The 16,033-nt window shown below is 40.7% G+C and overlaps 1 protein-coding gene across 1 annotated transcript in view; it reads left to right on the top strand.

The window, feature by feature from the left end:
• The window catches only part of LOC124789827 (aprataxin), an 80,419-nt gene that overhangs the window by 62,540 nt on the left and 1,846 nt on the right, over positions 1-16,033 (top strand). Inside the window, exons 3-4 of the mRNA XM_047257313.1 lie at positions 4,485-4,624; positions 13,100-13,233. Coding sequence (XP_047113269.1) covers positions 4,485-4,624; positions 13,100-13,233 — 274 coding nt within the window. The remainder of the gene's footprint in view (positions 1-4,484; positions 4,625-13,099; positions 13,234-16,033) is intronic.

The raw sequence follows: 16,033 nt of genomic DNA, 5'->3' as shown, positions 1-16,033 counted from the left end.
AAAAAATTTTCTGCTCTTTCCTAAATAATTCATGTTAGTTTTTTGCAACCATGACTTATTAAACTGATAGTTTTGACGATTTTCAAACCTTGCAGCAACTGTTTTCTTTAGGATTTGAATTATTATATTCTTCTTGAGGTCTGAGTGTATTTTGATTGCCTCATATATGCTGCACACCAGATCAAAGATTTTGTCATGGCTGGCTCTCCCAAGGCTATCAGTAGTTTTGACGGAATGCTGTGTATTCCTGGGATCTTGTTTCAACTTAGGTCTTATAGTGCTCTGTCAAATTCCTCTCACAGTATCATAGCTGTCATCTCATTTTCATCTGCATCCACTTCCCTTTCTATAATATTGTTTTCAAGTTCTTCTTCCATGTATAGACCCTATATACACTCCTTCCACATTCCAGGTGTCCCTTCTTTCCTTTGGACTGGTTTTCCACCTGAGCTCTTGATATTCATATAGGTGCTTACCTTTCCCACAAAAGTCTCTTTCATTTTCCTGTTGATCCTCTGTTGCCTTCACTATTTCATCTCTTAAAGTTACCCATTATTCTTCTTCTGTATTCTTTTCCCCTGTTCTAGCCCATTATTGCTTAACGTTCACTCTGAAACTCTCAATAACTCTTGTTCTTTCAACTTATCCAGATCCCATCTCCTCAATTTCCTACTGTTTTGTAATTTCTTCAGTTTTAATCTGCAGTTCATAACCAACAAATTATGGTCAGAATCAACATATGCCCCTGTAAATGTCGTATAATTTAAAATCTGGGTCTGAAATCTCTGTGTTGCCATTATGCAATCAATCTGAAACCTTCTGCTGTCTCCAGGTCCCTGATAATGGAGTTTATAGATGTAAGCATTGTGGTCATATCTCAAAGATTCGATCAACACAACTCTTCACACTAGTTTACCCTGTGCGAACCTTATCATGTCTAAACAACTACTGCAACCTAACAGTCATTCGAACTATTGTACTGTGTCCAGTCTGTGGTGTCTTCCCCTACAGCTTTCACTGTCAACACTTCCTTCCATTTCCAAATTAATTATCTACATCTATATTCTGCAAACCACCATGAGGACCATGGGTATGTTCCATTCTACCAGTTATTAGGATTTCTTCCTGATCCATTCATATGTAAAGCATGGAAGAATGAGTGTTTGAATGCCTCTGGCATGCAGTAATTATTCTAATCTTATCCTGATGATTCCTATGTGAGCGATACATAGGGGATTATAGTATATTCTTAGAGTCACCATTTAAAGTCAGTTCTTGGAACTTTGTTAATAGACTTTCTTGGGATAGTTTTCATCTATCTTCAAGAATCTTCCAGTTCAGTTCCTTCAGCATCTCTGTGACACACGCTATTGGATTAAACAAACCTGCTGCCCTTATCCGTATATGTTCAATATCCCCTGTTAGTCCTTTCTGGTATGGGTCCCACATACTTGAGCAATATTCTAGAACTGGTCACCTGAGTGATTTTTAAGCTATCTCCTTTGTAGACTGATTGCATTTGCCCAGTAGTCTACCAATAAACCAAAGTCTTCCACCTGCTTGACCCACGACTGAACCTATGTTATCATTCCATTTCATATCCCTACAAAATGTTATACCCAGGTATTTGTATGAGTTGGCCAATTCCAATGACGACTCATTGATATATAGTAACAGGATACTGCATTTTTTTCATTTTGTGTTATGCAAAATTTTAAGTTTCTTAACTTTTAGAGCAAGTTGCCAATGTTTGCATTACCTCTAAATCTTGACAAGATCTCACTAAATATTTATGCAGCTTCTTCCAGATCGTACTACATTATATACATCTTCATTGTCTGCAAAAACCTGAGATTACTATTACAATAGTCTGCAAGGTCATTAATATACAACGTGAACAGCAAGAATCATAACACACTTGCCTGTGGCACACCCGAAGTTACTTCTACATCCGATGATGGCTCTCCAACCAAAATAACATGTTGCAGCGACCCTACCAAAAAGTCCACAATCCAGTCACAAATTTCAGTTGATACCCCATATGATCATACATTTGACAATAATCTTTTGATGCGCTGGCAGGAGTGGCCGTGTAGTTCTAGGCGCTACAATCTGGAACCGAGCGGCCGCTAAGGTCACAGGTTCGAATCCTGCCTCGGGCATGGATGTGTGTGATGTCCTTAGGTTAGTTAGGTTTAATTAGTTCTAAGTTCTAGGCGACTGATGACCTTGGAAGTTAAGTCGCATAGTGCTCAGAGCCATTTGAACCAATCTCTTGATGCCTCTGAATGCATCCTATCAGTCTCTCTCTTACTTGTGCCATAAAACTCTTTCCTTTCTAATTGCATTCTGTACAACTTATTAAATTACCCAAACTACTCTTTTAATCTCCAGAATTTTTCTATAACACCAAATTTCAAAGACTTCTGTTGTTTTCTTGTTGGTACTGATTATCTACATTTCACTTCTATGTAAGTCTAGAAGGAAGAAAGATATGGAAAACACTGACAAAGATGAGGAACAGGATGGTAAGAAACATGTAAAGACATCAGGGAATAAGAGGGAGCTGTTGGGGGTAAAATGGTGGGGGATGACAGAGATTGGAATGTATCTAATAAATAATTGAGGGTGTAATGTACAAGTAGTACTCGGAGATTAAACAGTTTGCCACAGGAGAAGAGGTTGTTGTGGGCTGCATCAGACCTATCAGAGGACTCCTGAGGAAAAAAGGCTACAATCCAGATAAAAACGTTTAGTTAAATCTTGCAACACTAACATAAGGACAATATGAAAAGGATAACTACTCCTCACCATATAGTAGAAACGTCATGTTGCACACAGCATGAATATATATATGTGTGTGTGTGTGTGTGTGTGTGTGTGTGTGTGTGTGTGTGTGTGTGTTTTCTTATCAGAAGAGGGCTGTTTGATTGAAAGCTTACATAATTAGTAGTCTTTTGTTGTGCCTTTCTGCTACTTAACATTTCCACCATATGGTGACTAGCAATGTACTTTTCCATAACATTGCCATATTTCCTCCTGGATTTTCCATTGTTTGACTTTTAATGATTTTCATTTTATACCCAATTCTGAAGACACTGTGTGTTCAGTTTAGCTTATTTTCCAGGTCCTTTGCCATCTCTAACAGAATGTTAGTATGATTTCACACTCTTAAGTTTTTACTTCTTCTCCCTGAACTTTTATTCCCTTTCCAAATTTCTCCTTGGTTTCCTTTAGAGGTTGCTCATTGTTCTGAACCCGATGCACTGCTACCAGTGTCATCGTTTCAATCACACTAGAATGTCTTGTTGACACCCAGCCAAATGTGGCATTAGGAAAATAAATCAAGAATGCTGTGATGTGAAAGGGACGTAGACCGCATGGGGGTTAGGCAGGCAGCACCAGTTCTCGACACCAGTAGCCCCCTTCCCTGTGCTCAGGCCCTTCCCACCACTGGCCGTGAGATACCTTATAGAGGCATCTGATTGGTCATCCTTTTGGGCCTGCGGCAGGTGCGTCAGCGGTCCAGTGATTATAAAAGAATGAACTAGACGTAAACTTGAACTTGACACTTTCATGCAGGTGACAATACATAACCACTGTGACAGCACAACGCTATGACTTGGCTAATAACATGAGAAGTTTTCAGGAATGATTTTCTGTGAAAAAGCTTGCTTTCCCTCTTGTCTTTTATTTATTTTTATCGAGGTTGTTAATTTAAATTAAACTGTTATATATGCATCTGCTCTCACGTAAGGCATATCTTTTTGTAAGTGTAATATTTAGCTCATGTCGTCCACTTTCCTCTTCCACCTCATCCCCGCGCCCCTCCCATGGCCCACTCATTCGAGTGAGCAATGTTTAATCTTAATGTTTTCTGGATTGTTGCCTTTAAATTTGCTTACTGTTTAGCTTTGACACTTTCAATTATGTTACTACTACACCATGAAAGATGACATTTACTCTGTGTTTGTACCTCAGTCTCCATGCATAATATCTTTTTGGATGTTGTGAATTTTAAAATTTTCTCGAGGAATTGAATGTTCAAACAAATTTTGGGCTTGCAACCAGTCGTCATTTTGTACATCCCATGGTATTTCAACTGGGCACCTGCCAGTCTTATTTAGGTCAGCCATCAAAGAAAGTCTCAGTGATGGCTCACCTGAAGATGAAATATCATGGATGTGTTAGATGACAACTGGCACTGGGTGCAAGACCAAAATTTGTTTGAACTTTTTGAATGTTGTATGTGACAATGTCAGTTGTAGCATGACGATGGCCTTGTATACTGAAAACTGGTTAACAAAATAAATAAATGCTGTGGAACATTTACAGTTATGAAGTTGTTCCACGAAGCAGCAATGGAACCAGTTAACAACTGATGTTAATGTCTCTTTATAAAAGATGTGAGTTTTGAAATTTTGATTGCTTGCTGTTTTGTACTGAATGCTTATTAAAATAAACAAAAAACCCTTTCATTCCAGGCTGAATTCCATTATCTTGTACTTCCAAAGGAAGATATACATTCCTTGACGAATGTCACTAGAGCTAATCTACCACTTCTTAAACACATGGATAAAATTGCTCAGGAAATATCAAGAAACCATGAGGAAAGACAGTTCAAGTTAGTATACATTTTTGCTGCTTCTGGTGAATGTAGGAAGTACAATGTAATAGAAAATGAGTTGGTCTTAAAATAATGTTATATGCCTGTTGAATAATACTGAAATTTAATGTTTGGGTTGGCCAAGGCTCAACCCTAGGACTGCTATTGTTCCTCATATACACTTTGTGATCAAAAGTATCTGGACACCCCTAAACACATACGTTTTTAATATTAGGTGCATTGTGGTGCCATCTACTGCTAGGTACTCCATGTCAGTGACCTCAGTAGTCATTAGACATCGTTAGAGAGCAGAATGGGGCGCTCCATGGAACTCACAGACTTCGAATGAGGTCAGGTGATTGGGTGTCACATGTGTCATATGTCTGTACGTGAGATTTCCACACTCCCAAACATCCCTAGGTCCACTTTTTCCAATGTGATAGTGAAGTGGAAACATTAAGGGACATGTACAGCATGAAATTGTACAGACCGACCTCGTATGTTGACCGACAGAGACTGCCGACAGTTGAAGAGGGTCGTAATGTGTAATAGGCAGACATCTATTCAGACCATCACACAGCAATTCCAAACTGCATCAGGATCCACTGCAACTACTATGACAGTTAAGTGGGAGGTGGGAACTTGGATTTCATGGTTGAGTGGCTGCTCATAAGCCACACATCACGGCGGTAAATGCCAAACGATACCTTGCTTAGTGTAAGGAGCATAAACATTGGACAATTGAACAGTGGAAAAATGTTATGTGGAGTGACAAATCACGGTACACCATGTGGCGATCCGATGGCAGGGTGTGTGTATTACGAATGCCCGGTGAACGCCATCTGCCAGTGTGTTTAGTGCCAACAGTAATATTCGGAGGCGGTGTTGTTATGGTGTGGTTGTGTTTTTCATGGGGGGGGGGGGGGGGGGGGGGGCGGCGGCTTGCACCCCTTGTTGTTTTGCATGCCACTATCAGAGCACAGACCTACATTTATGTTTTAAGCATCTTCTTGTTTGCCACTGTTGAAGAGCTATTTGGGAATGGTGATTGCATCTTTCAACACAATCAAGCACCTGTTCATAATGCACAGCCTGTGGCAGAGTGGTTACACAACAAAAGCATCTCTGTAATGGACTGGCATGTGCAGAGTCCTGACCTGAGTGCTATAGAACACTGTTGGGATGTTTTGGAATGCCGACTTGGTGCCATGCCTCACTGACCAACATCGATACCTCTCCTTGTTGCAACACTCCGTGAAAAATGGGCTGCCATTCCCAAGAAACCTTTCAGCACCTGCTTGAACGTATGCTTGCAAGAGTGGAAGCTGTCATCAAGGCTAAGGGTGGGCCAATACCATATAGAATTCCAGCATTACCGATGGAGGGCGCCACGAACTTGTAAGTCATTTTCTGCCAGGTGACCGGATACTTTTGATCACACAGTATATGTAAACAATCTTTCATGCAGTATGTAACAAGCAACATCAGTTCTTTTTGTGGATGACACTAATATTGTAATTAATCCAGGCATATATACAACAGAAGAAATGATAACTATTGCTCTTAAAAGCATCATTGACTGGTTTTCTGTGAATGGGCTGACTCTCAGTTTTAAAAAGACACAAATACTCAGTTTGCACATCTGATGGTACTACATCAGTGATAAGCATAATACATGGTGAAGGAATAATACGAGGGTTGTTTTTTAAGTAAGGGCCGTTCGCGCATATAGTCCCATAGTTCGCGCGGACGCTGCAACAAGCCACCGCGCCACTTGCCGGCATCCTTCCCGTTCACACTGATGCAAGTTGCAGCTCTGTAGCTGACGTGTACGCATTGCTGTGCTACTTTATAATGTTTACGATTACTGAATCGCCCGCCACGTGTGAGATACGCTCAGTGATACGTTTTTTGACCGCGAGAAGCCTATCAGCTGCAGAAATTCATCGTCAGTTAACAGAAGTTTATGGCTTGAATGCAATGAGTGAAGGTAAAGTGCGTCAATGGGTTAGAGAGTTTAAAAATGGCCGTCAAAACGTCCATGACGAAGAACGCTCAGGCCGGCCCTCTGTGATCACTGATGATTTGGTGGCTGCAGTCGAAACAAAGATTCATGAGGACAGAAGATTCACAATTTCCACTCTTTCTTTGGAATTTCCACAAGTTTCAAGATCGGTTTTGTACAAAATTGTGTCTGAAAACCTAAACTTTAAGAAACTGTGTTCTCGGTGGGTACCCAGACTCCTCACAGAGGACCACAAAGGGAAGAGATTTGCCACTTCATTGGACTTTTTGATTCTTTACGAGGAAGAAGGGGATGACATGTTGAGTCAAATTGTCACTGGAGATGAAAGATGGGTATCCCATATCACTCCCGAAAGCAAGCGACAATCGATGGAATGGTGACACACAACCTCACCCGTCAAGGTCAAAGCCAAACAGACGCTGTCAAAGTGCAAGATTATGGCAACTGTGTTCTGGGACCGGCGCGGTGTTTTGCTAGTGAACTTTATATGCCACAAGGAACGACAATCAACTCAGATGCCTACTGTGCAACTCTAAAGAAGCTCTGCAGAGCAATTCAAAACAAAAGGCGCGGCATGCTGACAAAAGGAGTTTTGCTTCTGCACGATAACGCTAGGGCTCACACCTCTCAAAAGACTCGGGATTTGATTGATTCTTTTGTCTGGGAAGTTTTGGACCATGCACCATACGGCTCCGACCTTGCTCCTAACGATTTTCACCTTTTCCGGTACCTGAAACACCATCTTGGCGTGCAGCGCTTCAATGACGACGATGAAGTGAAAGCGGCTGTGAAATCTTGGCTGTCGGAGCAGGCGGTCGAATTCTTTGAAGAGGGAATTAAAAACTTAGTTGTACGGTATGACAAGTGCTTAAATAAACAAGGCAACTATGTAATGAAATAGGTAAAAGTGTGTAGAATCAGAAAATAAAAGTTTTTTTACAAAAGTATTTGTATCTTTTTTTAAAAATAAAAATGGCCCTTACTTAAAAAACAACCCTCGTACATAATGCAGAAACTTCAAAATTCTCAGATGTTCACATTGATGAGAATTTAAATAGGAGAAAGCACATTATGAAACTCCCCAAACAACTTATTTCAGCCATATTTTCACTTAACATCATTGCAAATCTAGGGGATAGAGAAATCAGTATGACGAGACATTTCACATGTTTTCATTCAATAATGTCATATGTAATAATGTTGTGGGATAAAATTTTAAGAGAGAAAGTGTTCTTTGCTCAAAAATGTGCTGTAAGAATAATATGTGGTGCTGACCCATGTGTGGTGCTCATCCACAATCACTTCTATTACTGCTTCCAGTATATTTCTTCCCTCATGAAATTTGTTTTAAATAATCCACAGCAGTTTAAAAGGAACAATGATGTACATAATTACAATGCCAGAAGGAAAAATGACATTCATTACTCCGTATTAAGGTTGTCTTCAGCACAAATATAGGTGCACAAAGCTGCAAACAAAAATTTTAATCACTTACCCAGTGATACAAAATGAAACATCAAAATAACTAAGTGCATTAAAAATTTATGCTTAAATGTAGACAGAGCATTATAAAATGATTATCTTTTTTCATTAACCGATACTTTTCTGTCACTCTGTTGCTATGACTTCTGCTCCCCCCCCCCCCCCCCCTCCATCCCTCAATCCAAAACAACAAAAACAAAAAAATTCTCTCCTACCCAAAAGTTTTGACGAAGTACTGTATGAATAAAATGTTCTCGGTTTTCAAGCCGCGGCAAATTGAATAAAATCCTCGAGCTTTTGATGGCCATCTCTGCTATCGTTGTCAGGAGTTCACTGACTGCCAGGGCTGCTACGGTTTCTCGCTTATGTAGGCATGATGAAATCAGCAGCAGCCAATCAGATAGACCCAATGTGGCACGCGTGCAATTATGTCGACCCGGGCAGCTAGCGGCGCTATTGCTCGTGGCCACACCGGTGACATCAGGTGGCGCCAGGGGGAGGTGCCACGTTTGAAACGGCCGCTCCCACGTCACACATGTCTTTGCTTTCTTTCAATGTCCAACACCCGCCCCCATGCTCTGCTGAGTGTGTACCCCTGGTCTCTGTTGAAATTGTTGTTGTTTAAACGAATATCAGCTGCTTCCTTCCCCGGCGCCACCTGACTTCACCGGCACTCGCCACATTCGGTCTATCTGATTGGCTGCTGTTGATGTCGTCATGCCTACATAGGCAAGAAACCGTAGCAGCCCTGGCAGTCAGTGAACTCCTGACGATGATGGAGGAGATGGAAACTGAAAGCTTGAGGATTTTATTCAATGTGACGCGGCTTGAAAACCAAAAACGTTTTATTCATGTATGCCGTTGCGAAAGACTCAGAGGACACAAAGTACCGTATATTTGACAAGAGTAATAATTTACACTTTAAGCAAGTCTTTGTTTACATAGGGTATCTGTGTCAACACTGTGTTCTCTCCTTGGCTCTTAACTACAGACTGTGTTTTGTGGCAACATGCTGTCACCTCTCTGACTGAGCTTTAAGCTAACTCCTTATCACTTAGTGCCTGTGTGCAATTCTGTTGTCCCTACTGTCAAAGGGCAACCCAACTGACATTTTTTCCTCACTGTGAGAGATTTGATGCATTTATAGTCAGTTACTTAGTAATGTAATAAGTGTGTATTTTGAAGTTTCTCCAGCACAATGAGCACCTCATGAGATTTTGGGATTACAGCCACATGATACTGACTTATTACATCGATGTTTTGACAACCAGACAGCCATTTTCAGATGAATTGTATGACTAGAAAATTAGTGTTGCACATCACTACATTCATTACAAAAGTTGAAGTGTTGGTCTGAATGAAACTCTTGGCCATGAAAAGATCCTTGTGGGATTAAATTACAGTATCTGCAGAAATACGTTTGATGTAAGTTTTTATTAATTGGGATGGTGGCTTTCAGCTGCATGAGTTGAGAGACCCAGTCGTTTGGTTATTTGTTCACAAAGCAAAATTATATGCCTAGTGCCATTTAATGTGTAGAGAAACTACATAAAAGGACATGTATGCATATTTGTGCTGATGACCACTTAACTTCATTATATCAAACAATGGAAAATCCAGGATGGAATGTAACAAAGAAGTTTGTAACTTTATTATATAATGTAACAGAACAACAAATTACATCAAGTGGGAAACGAAACGCAGTTCTCCAAACTAGTCCAAAGAAACTGACCCCAAAGATAATGCACATGGTGTCCTGTTGACTGTCGATTGTCACTCCCACACAAACCCCTATCCTCACCCCTAATGTGCAGAGTACAAGGTAGGCCAGGGTACTTAAACTTCATTTCCCGGTCCACACGAGTGTGGATGTAAGGGGTGCTGTTGGATGGTTCTGCTCTTATAACTGGTCCCAGGGTGTGAAAGTTGGGCCGGTTACAACTATCTGACTCTGGCGTGATTGTTGACCTGGTGTGAGGTGTGCATGAAGTTGACTTTGGGGTGGTGAGCGTTGCTGGCAGCATCCAAGCAGTTTTTACCCACACTGTGGAGACTTTGGTCCTCTTTCTGTGGAGGAGGACAGTCACTGTGTATTTTTCTCATCGTAGTACTCAGTACAGGCCAATGCGCAGTGGCTGCAGAGGATGTCGTACCAGATCTATGGGAAGCACGGTGTGTGCAAAAACTGGGTGTGTGTGGTGTGCTGTGATGTCAGAGTTGCACAGAAGGTCTCTGCATGTTTTCTGATTTGCTGCAAGAGACAGGTTAGCTGTGTCTTGTTTGGGAGATGCATGGGTGCAAGAAATTCTGCTGGGATGCGTAATTGTTCTCCATACACAAACTCTGCCGATGAACAGCCCACATCAGTTTTTAAACAATCTGTAAACACAACAAAACCAGTGGCAATGCTTGAGTCTAAGAGTCTTTGTAGTACATCAGGTAGGCCTTTAACGTGCAGTGCCACGTTTCTACGAAGCTGCTGCTGGCTGGGTGGTAGCCGGTTGTTCAGTTATGTCAGAAACCACAAAATGTTGCTAGAACATTGTGGACTCAAAATTGGCGTCCCTGTTCAGTGGGAACGAGAAATGGAAACCCAAAACGGGGCACCCAAGTTTCCATGAATTCTCACGTGGTAGTCTTTGCGGGAATGTCTCTGATCAGAATGGCCTCTGCCCACCATGTGCAACAATCCACTGCCATAAACAAATACCTGTAGCCTTCAGAAGTGGGAGGGGCGCAGCCAAATCAATGTGGATATGCCCAAAACATGCACTAGAAAATGGGAATTGTCCTACTGGAGCGTGCACATGGTGTCTTACTTTACTGTGTTGGCACTGAAGGCAGGAGCGGGCCCAGTCCCATGTATATTTCTTGACTGATGGCTACACAAAACAGTCTGTCACCAACCTCACTGAGATGTTAGTGTGTGGGTGCGCCGAGTTGTCAATGCTGTCAAATTGTCGTCAGAATTGGGGAGTAATGTACTGGCATGGTCTAGCAGTAGAAATGTGGCACCATACTTAGACAAGCCGCAGGGCACGTCCATAAGTTGGGAATGCAGGCTGATGGAAGAGTCTGCAACAAAGATTGTAGTTGTGTTCCCAAATTTAGAGCACTTGCAAGTTCAGAACAATCCACATCGAAGTTTGCCCATTGATGTGTAAAAAATAGTCTTCCACAATAGTGTCAGTTCCATGGCTATGGCACACATCTGTAGAAAATCGTCATATGTACTCCATTTGGCAAGCCTGCTGAGGAGAACATGAACTGCTGATTTTGTGGAAACTTGATACGATGGGTTTGTGGTTGGTAAATATTGTGACAGGTCTGCCCTCAATGAAGGGGCGGAAACGCTTGACACCCTCATAAATTTCAAGGAGTTCTGTGGCATATGCACTGCAGTGAGTTTGGCCGGCATGTAGCTTCTGAGAGAAAAAAAACTTTGTGGTTGCCAATGTCTGTTCACCTTCTGATGGAGTGCTGCATCTATTTTGAGCTGGCTTGCTTTGACTACACAAGCTGTGTGGGCTCCTGCTGCATGAGCATCCTGCAGACTGTTTTGCAGCTTTGTGAAGACTGACTCTGTCTTGTGCATCTGTGGAAGCAGGTGTTTGGCATTTTTGTCACCTCTAGCCAATGCATTGTGTAGCACTGTCTGAATGACGGCCATTCTGGGGAGTTGGCATCGATAAAAAGCGTATCATTCTCAGGAATCGCCTGAGTTCATGATAATTTTGAGATTGAGGGAGAGTATGCAACAATTCCATTCTTTCACTTTGAGAAGTAGGATCCCATGGCGCTGTGAACTGTGGAGTTTGCTGTATCATGTCGAGTTGCTTCTTGATGTTCTGGATGGTGCCGTAAATGTCAAATAGGAAGTTTTGCATGGATGAGATGCTGGTATGGGATGATGCGGAGTATGTGTAAAGAAAAATTGTCCACTGCCACACCACTGTAGTTTTGGGCTCATCACTTATGTAGGGAAATTTTCACTCCATAAAAGGAAGAGTACCCATATTTGTGCTTATGTCCACTTAACTTTATTATACAGTGTGACACAACAACAAATTACATCAAATGGGAAATGAAACATCCCTCTCAAAACTGGTCCAAAGAAACTGGCCTTGAAGATAAAGAAGATAGTGTCCTGTAAACTATCGATAGTCTCTCTCTCAAATTCTTATCAATTTAATTACTGAGTTTTAACTTTGTGGTTGTGCACACAATAACACTGTGGCCTATGTGCATCTCAGACGCAGCATAACATGACAAGAGACGTGGTTGTCTAACTTAGACCTGTGCACATGCACTGTTGTGACAATTTTTAGTATAAACATAGCAAAGCATGCTAATAATCTTCACTCCTAAAATTAATCTGTAGGTTGCTGCCTAGTTTTCTGCTTTAAGAAGGTGGCAAGAAGTCAACCTCATCTAACTGCAATCCCGTAATCTTGTTGACTTGAATGAGAAGGAAAAACTTCCTTCTCATCCCATACAATATGTCTCCCCCGACCCGTGGTTCTGGGTTACTTTCCCGAAATCAACCCCTTGTCCTAGACCTCTCCAGTCCTTTTCCTTCACCCTCCTTCCTTTTCCTTCAACCCTTCTGCCTGAAGAAGGAGCCACTGGCTCCAAAAGGTTGCCAGTTACAACCGTCTTTTATGTATGTGTTCTGCCGCCGCTTAGCGAGTAGATTTTTTATCTATCCAATTAGACAATAAATGCTGCATTTTCCAAAACATCCATGGCAGATGGCTATTCTCTGACACTCATACTTACATTGAATTTGTGCATGAAAACAGTAGTTCATAACTCTTCTTCCATACAATGAACAAGAAAGGTTAAATAGCATAACAGTCTGGCAAATTGATAGTAGTAATCTACAGACTTGCTGGGCACAACTGTAGATTATTTGTGTTATAGTTTTGTAGCTAAGTAAGTACAAATAAAAAATGTGAAATGTATATTTTTTAAATATTTTGCAGGATTGGTTACCACGCAGTTGCAAGCATGGCAAGACTACATTTGCATGTGATCAGCGATGACTTCAACTCACCTTCTCTCAAAACAAAAAAGCACTGGAACACTTTTACGACTGACTTCTTTGTTCCCTCAGCAAGTATGTACTTTAGGGATCATCTGTTGTGACCTTAAGAAATTTAAAGATGAAAGTAGAGCATCTACATGCCCCCCTCCCATACTCTGCTAAGCCGATCTGCCATTTTATAGTTAGTGGAAACAATATTATGCAATGAAATAGAGTAGATGGGATTGTAATAGAATTTTTAAGGATACACAGAGGGATGTAGATGAAACAGACATTCCAGCAGATACTTAATTGTGAAGGAGAAAATGTTGCTGCTTAAAAAAATCCTTTTTTTCTCGTTTTTCCCCCCTTCCCCAATCCACATTTTTATCCTGTTTACCTCAGTTATTTTGCTGCCAAAATAAAAAAAATTACCTCTTTTTAGTATCGTGTTTCATAATCTAATTCTCTCAGCATCGCCTGATTTAATTTGACTACATTCCATTATCTTTTCTTTATGTTCATCTTATAGCCTCCTTTCAAGACTCTGTCCATTCCATTCACCTGCTCTCCTAAATCTTTTGCTATCTCTGAGAGAATGACAATGTTGTCAGCAAACCTTGATGTTTTTAATATCTTCTCCATGAACTTTAATTGCTTCTGCCAGTTTGTCATTTGTTTCTTTACTGCTCGTGAAAATGTACAGATTGAGTAATATCAGGGATAGGCTACAACTCTGTCTTACTCTCTTTTCAACTTTTATGTCCTTTGACTCGTATAACTGCTGAGTGGTTTCTGCAGTGAACTGGTCAGTTGACAATAGCACATTCCTTGTGTTCATTGTGGGTTCTACATCCACATCATTGAAAACTTTCAGCCTACTGGCTGACCTGTGATTGAAACATGACACCAGTTGGTAAGGGTTGGAAGCCCAAAAATATTGTTTTAAGCAAGTGCTCCAACACACAGTTATTGAAACTTTCATTGGGATTTTGATCTCTCCCATGGGTGCATTTAGCAAGCAGGTTTTTGTTAGCTATGTGTCTGTAGACAGGTTTTACATCATCTGCTATTGACATTGATGGCCATGTCTGTTTTCATCAGCAGTTACACTAGCTGTTTGGTGCTTATATTATGGGTCAGATCCCTTTGAACAGAGAGAATGACAGGGTTCCTCTGTTACGTTTAAACATTCCTACCGTTAAGCTTCCTTATTCTGCCCATATTTATTATCTGCAGAGATAAAATTTAACTTCAACACAATTCCTAAAAGCAAGTGCTATTTCAGATCATTACAATCACTAAAATGAAAACAGAATGCTGAACTGATGTTCACGTATTACCTACAGCAGCTCAACACCATCCTGACCAACCTGCAAACCAGTGGTCAAAGAATAAGTAGAGTGAAGCCAAAGGAAGTCTGCTGCAGCTGTGACAAACTTAGCTCAATTGATAGCAGGCAGAAGGGACACGTCATTTAGAAAATACTCTTTCTTTTCCATTAATATACACCAAACATCCAAAAACCATACATATTCTGATTCAGGAAGGACTAGGGTGTAACCTAACACAACAAAAAAAGCTTGTTATTCTGACAAATTTTCTGTTAATGTTTCCCTTAAGAATTTATGTTTTGGAAGGATTTCTTTCTTTCTTTCTTTTCTTTTTTTCTCTTTTTTTTTCTTTTCTCTTTTTTCTTTTTTTCATCAGTCTTGAGACTGATTTTGTGTCAACTGTGACTTCTGCTCCTCACCTCGGACTAGCACTTAAACTCGGTATCCTCAATTACTGTTTGTATATATTCTAATCTCTCTCTACTCCTCTGTCTCCATGGAAATCTTTCCCTAATGTCATTAATCCTTGTACCACCACCTTGTCCATTCTTCTAATTAGTATTTTACTCGTAGCTGTATTATTTTCCTCACTGATTATGTGGAGAAGCACCTCGTGTCGTACTTTTTCAGTACACTTAATTTTCAGCATCCTACAATAACATTACGTCTGAAACATTTTGATTCTCTTCATTTCCAGTTTTCTTGTACTCATTGATTCACTTCCATACAGTGCTTGTCTCCAGATGTACCTTCTCAGAAATTTATTTCTCAAATTGAGGCCTACATTTGGTGCTATACCTCAGTTGGAATAATAAAGTGATTGACAGCTAGTTGTTTATGGGGCATCTACCTTAGCAACAGCCAAATCAGCGAATGAGCTTGGTCATGCCTTCTGCCTCTTCACTGTTGTCATATCACTCTGCTACCTCAAGAAGTGCCAATTTCTGCAGTCAGTTGAAGACGATACTGCTGCCGGGTAAAGAATTGTGGTTCATTTTTCTCTGTGTGGTGCATTTATTTCTGTGCCGAAATGTCTTAAATTAGTTGGGAAAATTTGCAAAAAAGTGATAAGACTACTACCACCCAGCTAAGCAAATTGAATAGTGCACATTAATGGATAGAAGGTGAATCTACCCATAACAAAAATGGCCAGCTGTTGCTCCTGCAGCCATGTTGTGTGTACAAACAAATGGGAACTGATAACAGTGGCCAAACCCCCTTGCCCAACTGTGTCATTTTGTTATTTTGATTCACACAGAGTAGACTTCTTTTGACAAGAAATGTGTCTCTGTCTGTACTAGATTCCTTCTTACATAATCCTTGCTTTGTCCATCATATATTATTTTGCTCATGAGATAGCAGGATTCCTTCACTTCATCTGCTACATTGTTTCCCGTTTTGATGTAAAGTTTGTCTCTAATCTCATTTCTGCTGCCCTTAAATACCTTCATCTTTCTTTGATTTATTCTCAATCTGTATTCTGTGTTCAATGGACTGATCATTTTATTCCATTCCTTATGTCTTGTAATTCCTCCTCACATACATAGATGCAGGGCAGT

Source organism: Schistocerca piceifrons, chromosome 3, assembly GCF_021461385.2.
Source record: "Schistocerca piceifrons isolate TAMUIC-IGC-003096 chromosome 3, iqSchPice1.1, whole genome shotgun sequence".
NCBI lineage: Eukaryota > Metazoa > Arthropoda > Insecta > Orthoptera > Acrididae > Schistocerca > Schistocerca piceifrons.
This window is presented reverse-complemented; position numbering and strand designations above follow the sequence as displayed.